Source organism: Neopelma chrysocephalum, unplaced genomic scaffold (assembly GCF_003984885.1).
Source record: "Neopelma chrysocephalum unplaced genomic scaffold, ASM398488v2 Primary Assembly neopelma1_274, whole genome shotgun sequence".
NCBI lineage: Eukaryota > Metazoa > Chordata > Aves > Passeriformes > Pipridae > Neopelma > Neopelma chrysocephalum.
In genome coordinates, this window is record NW_020897936.1 from 380,647 (window position 1) to 397,447 (window position 16,801).

A 16,801-nucleotide genomic window follows, 5' to 3' on the forward strand; every position below is an offset into this window, starting at 1 on the left:
AGAGCAGTCCCTACCTTGCCTGTCCCCAGCAGAGCAGTCCCTACCTTCACTCTGCTCACGGCCTCCTGCGCCTGCATCATGCGGATGTTTTTGGAGGGGTTGCGCTCCGAGAGCAGCTGAGTGGAGCCCAGGTAATTGGCTGCAAAGATGATCCCATCGATGAGGTCTTCGGGTTCACAAGGGCCTGGAACTGACAGGAGACATTCATTGTTACTGCCTTGCAAAAGAGTGGAGACACTGGGTAAGGGACAGTGCACTTTGAACAACCTTTTTAATACCGTTGTTAACGTGAAACAGGTGAAGAAATCTAGTGCAAAGTAAATTCTGTTTTTCCCTATAATTATTTCCCACAAAGCCCCAGCATATTAACTGAACATAGAGTATTTATAACATTGCACAATGGTTTGACTGTGGAATTCTATAGGAGAATAATTGGAAAATTCTTCCTGTGTTGCACTGCTAAACACATTAGGATTATTTACAAGTTTCAGAAATGCTAATAGGTACCTTTACCATTACTTTCTTACTATTTATAACTGTTACAGAGCATGAGCTAAACTTCTGTTCGAATACAGATTCGTGTTTTCACTTTTTTTTTTTTTGAGATGTTTGTAAAGTACACAGTCCCTAAACCTTATCTCTGGCAAAAATACTAAGGAACAAAGGGCACAAAGGTGTACTTTGCTTCAGCAAAAGTCCAATGTGAAACTCAACAGTTAAGAAAGTTTGGGAAAAAAGCAAAGCAGACCTCTTGATGCTGTTTAGTCATGTGTAAGACCTGAATTCAGAGAAAGTTTTCTTTTAGCCTTCGTTCAACAAATACACTTAGTACTAATTACATTGTGACTTTGATGAAATTCTAACATTATCTTGCATTTTGCAAGTTGTTTCTTTCAAAGGATGCAAAAGGGGGCAGGGAGAACAGAATAAAACCTAGTATTTATATCATACTGGGACTGTGCCCATCATCCTCTTCATTAAGCTGTTAAGCTTTACATCTAACTTGAGTAGATCAATAAAAAACAGCCATTCCAGACTTTGGCTGAAATCTCTTGTAGTGAATATTTTTGTTTCTCAACAGTTTTATAATAGAAATTTGCTTTGAACTAGATCAACTTGCCAACTCCTAACACATTTCTGGAAGTATATTAATCTTGTGTGAGGAGGAAAATGACACCAAAAGGGAATATTAATTTAAAAAAAAAAGGTATATTGTTCAGTGTTCAATTTATTTATAATCAATTCAGTGTGGAAGATTATTATGCAGAGAAGGAAGAATTATGGCATGCTGTTGCTGATTAAATGTACTGAAAAAGTGGTTTGCACATATAACTTTTAGTGAGAATTCCTATTCTTCATTTTCCCATTCTAATTTAGCAGAACTCTTCCAACAGAAAACAAACATGATTAAAAGAAGTGACTCTCCTCTTCAAGCAATACTTCCCTGCAGTTCACTGAATGAAATCAAAATGAAAATTCCACAAGAACTCCATTCCTACATCTCTGTTCCTCATTGCTTTCATCTTTGTACCACTACACTTTCCAGCACATGGAGCATGTATTTTATATGATACCTCTTCTGATGGTGTTGGTCATATGTCTTTTCAGGCCTAAAACAGTCTCATACATCTCTACTTGATACTGGCACCTTGTTTCAAGGGTAGCAGAGAGGGAAATTAATTAAAGATGGGAATTTAATGTTAAGTTAGCAAAACTTCATTAGATGGCTGCACCAACACACTCATTCAAAATTAAAGTGTCTTTAATTTTGTTTTCCTTCATTCACTTCAGGCTAAGTAAATCAGGCTAAATTGAATCCAGATTGCTTTAACTCTGAAATATGCTTACCCATATAATGTTTAAATCAGTTTAAGTAAACTCTTCTAGCAGGTAATTTAAATTAATTTTCTTGAAATACTTTGTGTCTGAAGACAAGTAAAATTCAATTCTTGGTGCAAATTCTAATACACTCATTACTACATCAAGCAAAGACCAAAACTCTAAGAGTCTGCAGGATTTGTCAACAAAAAAAGTTGTGCTGGCTATTTGAAATATATCCGTCCCTTCCACTAACTCCTTTCCATCCCAAAAGCTCTGGATGAACTCAGGAGTTTGTTTTCTTTCTGTGATTCTGTTTCTCTTCAATTATTTCCAAGTATGTTGAATTTGGCCCACTTCTGGTGCCTCTGTGCTTTGCACATCTTTAAGCAAGACATTTCTGTCTGGGTTTCCCAGTCATTGATAGGCTACACAACAATTTCTTCTCATGTCTTGCTTTTTGGTGACAGCAATGGTGCTTTTAACTAATTTGTATGAAAAATTTCTTGAACATGGAAATAACCTAAGATGTTAAGCAATTTTATAATCCTAATGTTATTTATTGGGATTCTTTAAAGACTGGGGGTTTTTTGCATGGATATGGTCTCATCATTTCTTCATGACATTAGAAAGTGATTTTTTGTGGAATCATTATACGAGCAGCAACATCTGCTACATCATGTATAAATCAACAGCATGTATAAAATGCTTACAGCAATAAATAATACAGAAAAAAAACCACCAAAAAAAGCCATGTTGTGCAGAAAACACTTCCATACATTTCCCATCATGAAGGCAATGTAAGCAGCTGTCAGGTAAAATAAGACATCTGTGGGAAGGGTGGAATGGTACTGAAAATTGCCAGGGTCAAATTGGGTTACCTGAGTGTTTTCTTCCCTTATCTCTGTCTGCTTTAAATAATACAAAAATGCAGACTTGGCTGAGGTCCCAGCTCATCAGAGCACTTAAGCACGACCTTGACTGCAAGCATGTGTAAGGCTTACTGATGAGGAAGGGAAGGAGGAACAGATTTCAAACTTGAAGGTTAGTTTGATATGAGCAAAGATTGGAATTTTATGTTGAGTATTGGTGCTTAAACATTAGGCAACTATTTCTGAAAAATCTAAATTTCTGCACCATCCTATCAATGTAATAGAGATTACTTGGTTTTCTGCTGATCTATTAATGCAACAAGTATAAACATATTTCTAGACCAAGTAGACTAGGTGTAAACATTTTAAAATTAACTTTTGTATTCATAAAATAAGCAAAATACTCATTTAGTAATTCAGTATAACTGAATTTAGTAATCATTTAATACATATTTTTATATCTATCTAAAATCACGTGTAACCCAAGGATTCAGACAGTATTTAGAAATTGCACTCAGAGCACTGAGGCACCTTCAACTTCCTGCTGCACTATCACACTCCATGAAGTCACTGAGGCCTTGGGATATGTGGCACTGCAGCACATTTTGCATAAGGAGTAAATGGACATGGCATAAGTCACCTTTCAGAATGCCTTTCTACAACTTCCATATTTTGGCTGATTTTACTTCATCATGCTTGTTACTGTGCAAGGGTGATTTATGGTGATCCAACAGAGAGCAAAAAAGCCAGAACCACTGAACATGGAACTAATTACCACTACAAGCACGTAGTGGTATCACTATTGAAACAATTCCAACAGCAAAAGGACACATTTCCAACATTTTTGGGCCTGTTATCTGTTTTTTTTACGTTCACGTGCATATGAAAGATATTATGTATTAACAGAGACACAGATATAGCTCCTGTAGTTAAGGAATATGTTGAAAGTGCTTTAAACATGAATATCAATATAACCAGAAGATGTTTGTGGTATCACTGTCAAAGCTCAGGGAAGAACAGCAGTGTTGGCTGGCAGAATCTTTTTTAACGTGCAGAAGGGTCTCTACATACAAACTAATAATAAAAACTATGGTTTTCTTTGAATTCAGAGAGCAGTCATGTAAGCTATCATAAGCTCCTAGTGGGCCATGTATTTATTTGTGTTAGACAATGCCACATAATACCTGCAATAGAGAAAGCCTAACAGACAGCTTATTTTCACATACTGTGCAACTACAGGAAAAATCAGAGAAAGCAAAATGATTGAACTAAAAAGAGAAGTATGATGCTATGTAAAAGGGTATTCTGACCCCCTTCCAACAGAGTACTGAGATGACTGCTACAGAAAGAAAAAGACATAAACTTTTTATCCAAACAAAATTAAAATGTGCAGTTACATCTGCAAGTGCTGTGAGGGGTGAATTCTCCAGCCTGTTTTAGAGCTCCGTGCACGCTGGCCTTGCTTTGTGGTTGTCCACTGGACAATCAGCTCATCACAAAGTACCAGCCTGCTTTCTTATCTCTGCCCCCTGTGGAGAATGCATTTGAATTTACCTCCATTTAGGGCCTGTTAGCCAGTACATGCCAAGTGTTCCATGTAACATCCCTCAGATGTCAGTCTCAAGGGACAATCTCTGATCTTTCCATTTGTTCTAGCTCTTTAAGGAAATTACTGAAAGCAGAAGATGCATGTCAAGCTGGTGAGATCAGGGAATAAAAGAAAAATGTATTGGACATTCTAATATTATTCTAAATTGCATTTTTTCCTGATTTGAGAATGGTATTAAAAATTGAGTTTTTAACATTCTTTTATGGTTTCTATTGTGTGTGGTCATGGCAGATCTAAGGGGTCAGATCCTTGGAAGTCTCCTACTGTTGTTTCTCACTTCACAGTGTAGACAGTTCCTTTGCAGGAAGAGCTCTATGCATTTTCCCCATAAAAAGTTCTTCAGCTGTCTGTGAATCAGAGAGTGATAATGTTTTTCAGTACAATCCTAATTTAATTCTGTCCACCTTCTTGTGTTAATAAATTGACTTATTTTCTTCAAACAGTATATATATAATTGCAGTGCAAAGGAGATTGAAAAAACATGTAAAAGCATTGCTCTCCTAAACAGAGGACTGGATTACTGGCTTTTTGTCAGTTCAGGAGAACCTTTCTGTTTGTGCTGACAACTGAGATTTCCAGAGTGCAACAATGGGTCATAAAGAACACAAGGCTCTATATGTTCATAACTCTCCACCCTGTTGGGGCCCACTGTTACCACCTTTTCTCACCCCTTCCAGATTTGTAGTTGTCTCCATCTCCACCTGAATTTTTCTGCTCCTCCTTTTTATAACCACTATGCTCCCACTGCCATGGGGAAGCATGAAAATGTTAAATATTTCCATACCTCAACTTCTCAGTTTTCTGAAAAGTTTTTTCTTGGGTTTGACTGGTTTTTAGAACTGTGATCTTTAATATATATTAAAGTATTTGCTTCCACTTTGTCCTACTTTAACTATGGATGATGTCAAACTTACCATCAACAAAACTTGGAAAGGAAGACACTTTCTTTGTCTGTTGAGAAATAAAAATGGTATAGTTGTAACCAAATAACTTTCACACAATGAAGTGAATTCATATTATATTTAAATAGCTGACCACTGCCACACAGCCACTATTCAGCACAGTGAAACACATTACATCACAGTCAAGAACCCAACCTAAGTGTTACAGAGTGTACCTGGAATCTATTTTAAGCAGATGCCAACACACAAAAAAATAAGGGAGGCAGGGTAAGACCATGAAAATTATCTAAGAAGTCAGCTGTCAAATGAGCAATACAAACCAGCAATTCCCAGTCCAATAATTTGTCCATTAGATCACATTGCCTATTAATGATATATCAATTTTCCAATTAAGAACATTTAACAAAGCAAGATTCTGGGTCAGTGAATAAAAAGAACTGTCCCTGACTGCACAGTATATAGCACTACACCTGATCCTAGCAGGGGCCACAACAGTGCTCTTTTTTTACTCTACTGTCTCTATTCTCAATAAACAAATACAGTCCTTCCATTCCTCATCTTCTGCCAGTCTCCTCAGTCATTCCTGTTTCCAGGAAAGAGGCTGATTTCTCCATTATGGGAAAAGGCTTTAGAAATGTGTCTCTTCATTAATATAACAGGCTACAGGCTAAATATGTTACGTTTTCAGACAACAGACTTCTGCTTTTAAGTCTGAATATCATTCCATTGTGTCTCGCCTCAAGCACAACTCATTCTGCTTTCTCAGATGTCTTCCTTGCTCCAGCCCTCAGTGACAAGAGCAGGTCTGTCTGTCACTGCATCTCTTCACAGCTGACTGAGCCAGGACTGACACTGGGAGTGGGGTGGGGGAGGAACAGAAGACAATTTCTTTTTATGCTACTTTTGCTCTCTAATAATCCAAAAAGAGAACTTCTGAAGTGTTCTCCCTATGTCATCAGAAAATTTTAGACTTGAGTACGTGCCACGTAGTTACATAAAACGAATGAGGCAGCAAAAATTCATGGGTATAGTTCAAAGACTTTTCAGAGTAGGCAGACATGGTATTTACTGTCAGCTCAGGAAAAGAAACAGAGCCTAAGGATGGGTGTGTGAGAGGGAGAAAGCTGACAATGTGATGCCTGCTTTCCCTCCTGGGATGCTCAGGAAGGCAGACACAGGGAGGCCTGGCAGCCCAGGGTACCTACCTCAGGTGTGTTATTATTGTCAACTGGCCCATTGAGGTCTGAACGCTGCTGCTTCCTGGGCTGTTCCAAACCATTGCACATCTGAAAGAAAAAGGAAAGGACTTCAGATCCTTTTATTTTCTGAAAAGCTTCAAAACATAAGTGGAAGTCAATGGTGCAAAGATAATCAGAAAATTCTCACCGGATTAAATTAAATTTACTTAAAAAAAATCACAAAACACTAACATATGAAACTCTATTTAGCATGTTTTCTATTACTTATCTGTAGTTATTTATGTACAATCAATATTCATTACTGGTACAGAAATATGAAAATGTGATATAACATAATTTCCTATTGTAATTTAGCAAATATTAGTTTCATACAAAAATGTTGTGTTTACTTAAAATAAAATACCTACTTTGCTGTAAATGACAAGACACTTCAATTATCATTTAGTAGCAGTTATACTACTGATTTAAATTTAAATAATTTTATTTCAATGCAAATTTTTCACATGAAAGTGAGCCAAATGCTGACAGGTTCAAATTCTTCAGAAACCAAAATCAGAATTTTTACATGTGCTCATTCTCAGTACTGGACATAATCAAAATAGTCCTAACAGCCATCTGAAAAACAGAATTCCAGCACTGAGTATAGGATCCTGTGTTTGTGGGAGATACTTCTCGGCACCTCCTTCCTTTTGGGGCAAGTAAATCTACAGGATGCTGGCAGCACAGCTTCAGGCTTCTGAAGGAATGCAGAAGAGAAAATACACAAAGAAAATACTGAGGTTTTTAAACTACAGAACATTACTTTTTTTTCTAAGTTCCAGTCGTCACAGGGGCAGAATTTCTTCTCCAGACCTGACACAAGTCACAGAGCAGCAGCACCCAAGGCAGGGAGTGCCCGTGCCCCACACGTACCCAGAAAGTGAAGTTTGCATGACTCAGATTTTCAGGGTTAGAAATCTGGAAAACCAAGGTGATTTCTGGAACAAATTTTAATGGTTTACAATATTTCATTTTCCTTTTTTCTTAGTTTCTCCATTATGTATAAAAGTGAGTGCCTAAATGTTGTTGTAAAGCTTCACAAATAAAAACTTGTATCAACAACTGTGCAAATGGAAAACACTGAGCCTGCATTATTTGAAAGGGTCAGTCTGAATATTAAATGTGAACATAACTCCTTGTCTTCTGACTTGCAAATGCAGTATATAGCTGTAGTGAAAGAAAGTCTTTATGTTCATCTCTACACAAAGTACTCCCTTATGACTAACACTTATCAGCTGAACAAAATATGCTAATGAAGCAAGCACATTAGAGCTCTTAGCTCAGTAATGATAATTCTGAGGTAAAACAACATACACAAACCAAAGATTCACCCAAGTAGTAAGCAGGAATTTAAGAAAGAAAAAAATACCATCTGAGATACACACAGAGCACCAAGACTTGGGAACCCACTGACTAGTGCCTGTCTACTGGTAGCAGCTGAGAACTTCCCATATCCCTGCCTATAAACATTATTCTGTTTGAAACAAGACAAATCTGATTATATTGCATGGCTAAACTAATATGGAGCAATCTGTGTTGATGTGCAGTGAAATACATTAATGAGGCAAACAAATATCTAGAGGGCTTTAAAACAACAAGCATAATCATCATACATTATTCCCTAAAATAGTAGGATTTAGATTAAGTATCCTTTAAGCAGGGATTATGACATGGCCACAATGAAGATACACTACTGTAAACACTGACAGCAAATATATCAACTCCAGTATATACAATAGAATGTTAATACTTTTAAAGCTCTGACAGTTTCCTGACTAGCACACACTTGACTAAACTGAAAATGCACCTGCATTTAAAGAAAGAATTGGTTGTCTGCTTTTGTAAGCATGGCCTGTGTGCTGAAACATTACTGCAACACTCTGTCACAAATCTGACACGCTGGTGGACTTGTTCAGCCCTGGGGATCATAACACCAATCGTGCTCCTTGGTAACTGTTGCATTTGTAATTCCATCCAGTCCGAATACAAAACATGACTAAACACTTGGAGGACATTTCAGTTTTGATTTATACATAGATGTACTTTACTGGAGCTCCTATTTTCAGGATTTTAGGAATATAAACAAGCCTTACTTGTTTATTGCTTCCTAGTCACATATGTAGTAGATATGTTGTTACTGTGTAGTGTCTGGTTCCAAAGAGAAGTCTGTGGAGTGCATGATGAGTTGGGATTAATCACACCACCTTGACAAGGAACATAATAAAAGTTTTTTCTTACTATCTGGTGTCTGAAAATGAAGGCCATTTTTTTTCCCCAGAGTTTTGCCTGTGTGTTTAGGAGCTCTGGACTAATTACACAGCATCTCCAGTACAAAGAATTCTTCCATGTCCTTTAGGCACATCTGTGCACACAATATGTTCCACCTCTGGCCGATCTATTAATGCTTTTCTATTTAAAAATGCTGCAGTGTGGAGGGAAGGGTGCCACTGTGAGTGCTTCCTCCAAACACTGTCAGGACTGTAACAGCACATTATTGAGGCCTTCTGAGCTCTGGAGTGCAGCACAGCCTTCAGCAGCAGCTCAGGTGAGGGGAGCTGGGCCTGAGACTTTCTGTGCCCAGCAACTGCCTGCAGAAAGAAGGACAAGGAGAAGGGCTTCCCCTGCATTCCCTAAGACTCACAGTGCCAAAGGACACAACCATGCAGAGCAGGCTGTACCTCCCATGCACAGGCACAAACCATGGAGTCTTGGACATATGGAAGGAGATGCTTCTAGAGCAAGGATGAAGGGACTGTTTTGGAGCTTCTTTATGGTCTCATTGTGACTAAATGTAAATTCTCTTACTCAGTGTGGGCTGGAAGTTGGTTCATGCTTCCAAATGATCTGACCAGTGCCAAATAAATTATCATATTTGATACTTCTTCATATTTCTTACAGAATTTCCAATTTCTGCTGTTGGTTTGATTGTTATGATAGCTAGAAAAATCACATTTGTGATAATACCCTTATAAGGTATTATAAATGATTTATACCCTGACTTGCAAATTAGAATAGAACCAGAAATCTGGAATTGACTGCATATTAACACAGAGGTACAGCTATGTTAAAAGTCTCTCACCCTAGGATAAGATTCTGATAAGATTCTGCAAAGGAAAGATATAAAAATATTAAAGGTGTAGTGTTATTAATATTTTTGCCTCTGAGCAATACTTAAGAGTGCCTAAGTATCCAGCATCACGTGAAGGAACATAAAGCAGAAGAAAATGCCATTGTTAGGCTGAGAGGAAAATGAGACTCTGTTTCTTTGAGGGCACTGAAGCATCATTGAATAATGAGGCTTATGATCCATACCTGCTCAACCTTTAGTAGCAACACTGTTTAATATTATCAAATAATGTGTTCAGAGATTAGTGCACTGGCTTACATATTCTGAAATTCATCTTAAAGACAACTAAGCTGTTTGGAAAAGAGATGTCTTGTGGTAGGTTCCAATTGAAAAAGTTCCTTGTGGTAGGCTTTACCAACAAAAAACCCCAACCTTCTCGGGAAAGAGATGTTTTGTGATTTATTGACTAGATTCTAAAGTTACTTGTTGCACCAGAATACCAATAAACCTAATTGGCTTGTCATCCAGGTCTGCTGTCCCTCTCTAGAACAAAATTAAAGCAGTATTACCTTTGCCACTTAAGGACAAAACTTCATTTTCTAGTTACTGTGATGTTATGTTCCTTTTTGAAGACAGTTTATCGTCCTGGTGTTTAACCAGTACTATGTCTATAGAAATGCATCAAGGTGCATCTAAACCATCTGAATGAAGAGATGGTAGCCCAGGAGCAAGTCTATTATGGCAGTACTATTTCAATGAAATTACACAAGGGAAATAACCTCTCTCATAAATGCTGGTTATGTGTAGTAGGAATGGCTTAATGTACCTTTACTGAGCTGCTGCATCAGTTATCCTTATCATCAGCAACACACTACTGCAGCAGGAGCAATTTGGCCCAGCAGGATACACTTAAAAGATAGACTCTGAATGAGGCAGTTCTTTACTAGCTGAAGGATTTCTGATTGTGATAATAGGAAAAGGGGTCAGACCTCACACTCTGTTCTCTCACGAAGATTCCATTACTTATGTGCTAATTTAGCAGTGGTGCTAGCATATGTCAGAAATGAAGAGAAGAATGTTTGTAAGAAGGAGTAGTTCAGTAAGCAAGTCAAGTTACAGTACAAACTGGCACTGTGAAAAGAGGAATCAAAGTTGAGAGATCTAAGCATTCCACAAAACTATTTCAATACCCTATCAGATTTCAAGGAACTTTAAAATAATTGCCAATTTATTTTTATCACCTCAGTGAACCAAGTTTTATTTGCTTTGTCCTTGCATATATTTAAAATTGAGAACCAGCCACGATAAGTTTCAGAGAAAAAGCTCTGCTGAATGGTGCATTATTATGTAGGTGTAATTTGGAGTGCATGCTGTCCTCTGCTTTAAACTTCTCAGAGAAGAGTCTGTCACTAATGCATCTTTAGGTAACAGAGATTGATTTTGCTGTCCACTGGTGTCAGGAGCCGACTGCTAAAAATCTGTGACTCAGCCAATTAGCACAGAGAAACTGGTTTCGTTTGAGAATGTTTGGACTGTTCAGCACTTTTCAGTAAGTACTCGGTAAGTTTGGGAACTGTCACTTAGTAACAGCTAATAGGACTTACTAGTTCTGCCCCACAGCTGCCTAGAACACATAAGAGAATGCACCAAGCTTTTTTAATACTTTTCATTTACACCCATTTGTGTTTGCTACAAATTCTATCAAATGTATCCCATAATATTCAAACTGAGTTCCAGTAAGACATTCCTAAAATACAGGTTTTTTTAAACTATCATCTGAGCTGCTTCAGACTGTTCTAACAGGGAAATTTCTTAAGGACAAACGACTCCTGGCAAAACAGAACAAAACACAAAAAAAGATGATTTTTAAAATTTTCTTTCACAATTTATTTTAGTAGTATTTTATCTGCCTTTGGATGTCCATGTTGAAGTATTACGGTATAGCCCATGTGGAAATTGTGAAAGGAGGCCCAGCACTGCAGGAGCTCGTGGTGTCCCTACCAGGGAAGTTTGTATAAGCATATTTGGTTTGGTTCTCAAATTATCACAGTGATATGAAAGGATGATTCAAAAATGAGAAGCAATAAGATTCATGTGCCACAGGCAGCATCATTAAAAAGCAGACTTCCCTCTTCTTACTGGTGATAATGGCAAATCCCTGCTTCTTCAAAGGGATATAGATGGGGTAGGGTGTTGGTGCTATTAAAAACATTATCTTTTATTGTTGGGAAATAGATCTGTTTGAATAGGGTAGGAGAGAACACACATTCTCAGGAGTCTGAAATCCACCTAGAGGAGAGATTAAGAACAAAGGGTTATTAAATGGTCAGTGCTCAAGTGTTGAATCCCAGAGTTTAGTCCCCACTAAGCAGTAGCTCTCAGCCATGCCAGTGTTTCACAGAGTATGATTGCAGTTGGGATGAACAGACTGAACTCTGCCACACGGGGGTCCAGAGAGGAGCAATTATTTAACTGAACTGTGTTAGTGCAAAAGACATCTTCCATTGTATTATTCAGCTGCTGTCCCATGTTTTGCTAACTTTTTTTTTCTTCACTTCTTCTACCGATCTTTAATTATGTTGCCTGACTGTACAGGTTAGTATTAAATTAGCATTGGTAAAATAGGCAATGCCATCATTCTTTGCATATGTCTTACGGGTGCAACAGGAGAAACTCAAGTTCCAAAAGCTGTCAGGGAGTGGCAGGATGGGCCTGGGCCTGCCCTGTGCCATCCTGCTTTGTGGGGAGGAAGCAGGACAGGGTATGTGGCACTGAGCTGACCTGGAGACAAGCTTTTTGTGGTTCAAGCTTTGGTTTAGACCAGGCCCTTGCTCATAATTTGTGCACTACAAGCACTCATCTGCAAAAGGAGATTACTCTCATTTTTCACTTAGTTCCTAGGTTGGTTATTAGTGTGCCAAACCAACAATATTCTAGCTAACCTTGAATCTGTGCAAGTGTAACAGCATGTTACATGTTTATGTAACAATAAAAACTGTGTTAATTCAGGATATTTACATTAGTAGGTTGTCTCACCATACTGAACTTCTCTGCTAAAGGTAATACATATAAAATTGAATTAGAAACAAAAAAAGAAAATTTCTTCATGCATCAGATACTTTAACAATGGACTCAGTCTGAGGTGACCAAGATGTCAAAGGGCTGTGGGGAAAACTTCTAGCTTGGGGAAGCTGTTAAATTTGAGTTGAGAGAACACCCAAAACAGTCACTTTCAATGTAATGTAGTAATGATGTAATGCCTTTCTTTAATAACACAAACTGCAAGAAACAGGAATTGTGCTGAGCAGTGATTTAGAGCAAATATACACACTAAACATATCCTAGGTTTGCCTCACACTTGTCTAGTGCTAATCATCCTCTTCTGGAGGTATTGCAAATGAAGGCTCAAACAAGCCAAGCTCATGTATCACCCAAGTTTTCAAGCCTGAGCATGTGTATATAAGACTGTGGAGTGACCCCCACCAAAAGGCAAATGCCATGCTTACTTTGGTTTTCATTCTCTGTAGATTGTTGGGTCTTTCTTAAAAGTGACTACTGTTCTCTGGTGCAAACCTAGCAACTGGAACCTTTAAAATTGCATTTGTTTACTGGTTATTGAGGAAATGTCTTGCATACAAAATGTTAGCATTTATCATGTGCTAAGAATTAATAGCTATTTATTTTAAAGGAATGTAAATATGTATTATATATCAGTTACTGTTAACTAACCTGAAATTTTGCCATGTAGTAATACTACATATGTGAGGGCAGGAAAGGAGGAGAGGAGAAGAAACATGAAAAGAGCTAAGGACAGCAGACTATGTGCATAAAACAACAAAATGCACCTTCCTGTTTGCTCAAATTTAACAAAAACGGACATACACATAGTATCTTGATTTAACCTGAAAGCATTCCAATCTACATTTATTTAAAGATAACTGAGGTGAAAAAGTGCTCCACGTGTAATGTCTGCCTCTGTCATCCCATTCACCATGGTATTTTGTACTGGGAGATGCACACTTATAATAACAGATCTTCTAGCAAGGTGACAAAGCCAAGGGTCTTCTAAGCAAATTCTTTGCAAACAGTAAGTTCAGCAAGCAAATGTACTGACAGCGGCCTTGGGTTTTTTCCTTTCACTATAAAAGAACTTGAATTATTGTAGTTAAAATTTTGGCTGTGTTGGTTTCAATAATGAGACACAGGTTCATTTAGACAGTACTCTAACTGTATCCATCCCTTAGACATTTTATAGTAAATATTAAAAGACTCGAATGCCCTGGAAGAGAGACAAAATCCTCTGGAATTTACCTAAATTCTTTGAGGTCCAATTTCAATGTTAAAGGTCCAGCTGCACCTTTTGTTCTGGACTATTACGGATGTCTTAAGAGTAAAACTCACTTTGGCAGAAATGGGTCCTGCACTCTTAGTTTAATGCCCTCAACTTTGAAAGAGTACAAAAAGATGTTGAAACGAAAGTCTATTTTAAATTTTGTTTTGAATAGGCAATCATTTGGCGGGGAAAAAACCCAACCATTTTAGTTAAGCATAGAAGAATTCACATTCTTATTCAGGAGTTCCTCTTCTCTTTTGTTCTGCAAATATTTTAAAATCTTGCAAGCAGCCATGCTCCCAGTAGCAGCTGCTGGTGTCCTGTGCTAGAAAGACCATCACTAGTCTAAAACATGCTAACTCAACTTCTCTGCTCCTAGCCAATACCTAGTAACTATTCAAACAATTTAAGATCATCAGGCTTATTCACACAGCAACTTTTATGCTGACAGTAGGGCCCTGATAAAGTAAGTTACACCATTTGGTAATAATTGTACTTCTGAAAATAGACTGTAAAATTAATATTAAAAACTTGCTGTAGATATGGGTAATCTGAAAATATTCCCCTAAGATTTTTTTGTTCACAGTTTTAATAAAGGTCGACCTGTTTCATCAGCATATACTTGAACATTTAATTTCCTTTTACTGTTTTCTGGATGAATTAATATTTTAATGTCTGTTTTTAATCAAATCACCTAGATTAAACTGTTTAACTGTGGGGCCTTCACTACAGAAAATTGCATTTACAGATTTGATAAAGCTGAAATAGGAAACTTAGGCATCTGAAGCTTAATAAAGCATTTTAATTAAAGATAAGGCAAAATAATTCACTTATTCTTACTAGTATCTCACCTAAATACAAGTTATATTTTACCTATTTTAGGTATATCTCTCTTCATTGCAGAAGATAACTAATATTCAGCTGCATGTAACTTTAGAGATGCAAAGTCAAAGCTCTTAACTGACCTTAGGCCTCTCTAAGGAAGTTAAGACATTCAATTTGAAACTTCAGGGGAAAAAAGTCACACCTCTGTTCTTTAGAAAAGCTTGAGCTTCATTCTCAGACTCTCTTTTCCTGGCACTCAGCATTAGAACAAGAAAAGATTATGCATGACTTAAATTAACTTCTACATCATTCCTGTGATAAAACTAGTTAACAGCATTTTTAGTACGAGTAAAGCTCCTATTTATTCCTTCTTGTCAAGGTCAAGATATGTCCAGCTAGGAAAAAGCCACAGCAATATACAGGCACTCCTTGTAGTTGCTTTTAACATGCTTTTAACATCGAGCCTTGACATATGTTCTATTGAAAACAAAAGTAATCACCCACTAAGGCAATGGTACAGGAAAATGAAAAAAATTCAATTATTTCAATGCTGACCTGAGTTTTCAATTTCTCTAGTCTGCCACTGCAGAATGAAAATAGAGCAAATAAACTGGTTTTGCCCCATGTTACTGGAACACCTTTGTTTACCTAGAATTGTCTGTTCTCTGTGCAAAACCTCTTTGCTAGTTCTCTACTGATTACATTCAGCACCTTTTGCTAAACACACAAGGTGATTATGTGGCTGTGAATGCAATAACAGTAAAAGCAAAAATATTGCTTATAAACATAATCATATATTTATAAAAATATTGCATAAATATAATAATATCTTTATATATATATAAAATTGCTAATATATAAAAATATAGCTAATTTTGTTTGGAATAATTAATATAACACTTGCATAATGTCTCTGACAGCCTGGTTAAACAGAGCACTTCATACCTGCTCTTGGGGCCACTTCTGTCTGTCCTCTGGGGTTCTTGACTTTGCTTTAAATCCTCGATGCACATCTCCACTGTGCTTAGAGGCAGATGGGATATTCAGTGATTTTGGCCTCCCCTCGTGCCTGTTAGCACTGTGAACAGCTTCTCCCTTTGAACAAGTCTCTTTGTAGTCATGTGCCATGTTTTCAGTCCCCGTGTGCTCTGGACTCATTTCTGTTGTACTATTAATACTGCTCATGCTCATACTCATTTTGATTTCTGCTACAATCTGGTCAATGTCCTCTTCCTGCTCTTCCAGCTCTGCATCCTCTTTTCTGGAATGGTATGGTGACATTCCCTGTGAATTGCCATTAGCCTCTGCTGGGTAATAGTCCAGATAGTCACCTTCACTCTGACAGTACTGTATGTTTTCTTCTTGGTCTTGAATCTCCAAAGATGATGCTTCATCCTCCAAAATCTGAACGCTGTTATCTTGACCTTCCTGCCACTCTTGCCTGTCCATCACCTCACTCCCATCTTGGTGCTGAATTTTACCTTCAGCCCATTCTTCTACAGCTTCCTGACATTCATCTGTCTCAACGTGGTGCTCCTGGTGGGGAACATACTCCTCCCCATTGCAGTCCATCCCTTCCAGGTAACTGTCATCCTCGGGACAGTAGCGAATGTAGTATGTGATCCCCTCCTCTTCTTCTGGCAAGCCTTCATCGTAGTCCTCCTCCTCGGAGGTGTTGTTGACATAGTCAGAGCTGGAGTCCCCATCTCCACTGTGGTCATTGCACTCCTGTTCCACGGGGGGAGGACTGCCTTGTCTCACAGTTGCTAGTTGTGCCTCTTTTGCTGCATAATCTTCAATGGGAAGGTCACTTTCTTCATTTTCAGGCTCCCTGCTGTGAGATGAAGTAGGGCAAGCTCTCACTCTGTGATCCAGCATGCTGGCTGTGGTGCTTTGATGTTTCCTGTTTGCCATAGCCAACTCCTTACATGACAATCATTTCTAAGCAATTACTGTAGGGAAGATGGAAAAACACACATTCAGGAAAAGGTCATCAGTAGAGCTCAGTGATGTTAATAGGAAGCAAACTGATAGATTCATTTGGTAATAAGCATGTGTTTGTAGATATTTAAACCAGATTCAGACAGCTGACTTTTAAAATGCTTGTGCTGTGGAACCATGAAATCAAAGTAATAAC

At 37.8% G+C, this 16,801-nt stretch overlaps 1 protein-coding gene across 3 annotated transcripts in view; it reads right to left on the reverse strand.

The window, feature by feature from the left end:
- Window positions 1-16,801, reverse strand: part of APBA2 (amyloid beta precursor protein binding family A member 2) — a 94,883-nt gene that overhangs the window by 24,259 nt on the left and 53,823 nt on the right. For all 3 annotated transcript variants that reach the window (XR_003537426.1, XM_027704364.1, XM_027704362.1), the window contains exons 3-6: window positions 15,610-16,616; window positions 6,407-6,487; window positions 5,214-5,250; window positions 45-190 (exon numbers count right to left, since the gene is read on the reverse strand). Coding sequence is in view for 2 of the 3 variants with exons in the window: in XM_027704364.1 (XP_027560165.1) it covers window positions 45-190; window positions 5,214-5,250; window positions 6,407-6,487; window positions 15,610-16,578 (1,233 nt within the window). In the remaining variant the exon portion in view is untranslated. The remainder of the gene's footprint in view (window positions 1-44; window positions 191-5,213; window positions 5,251-6,406; window positions 6,488-15,609; window positions 16,617-16,801) is intronic.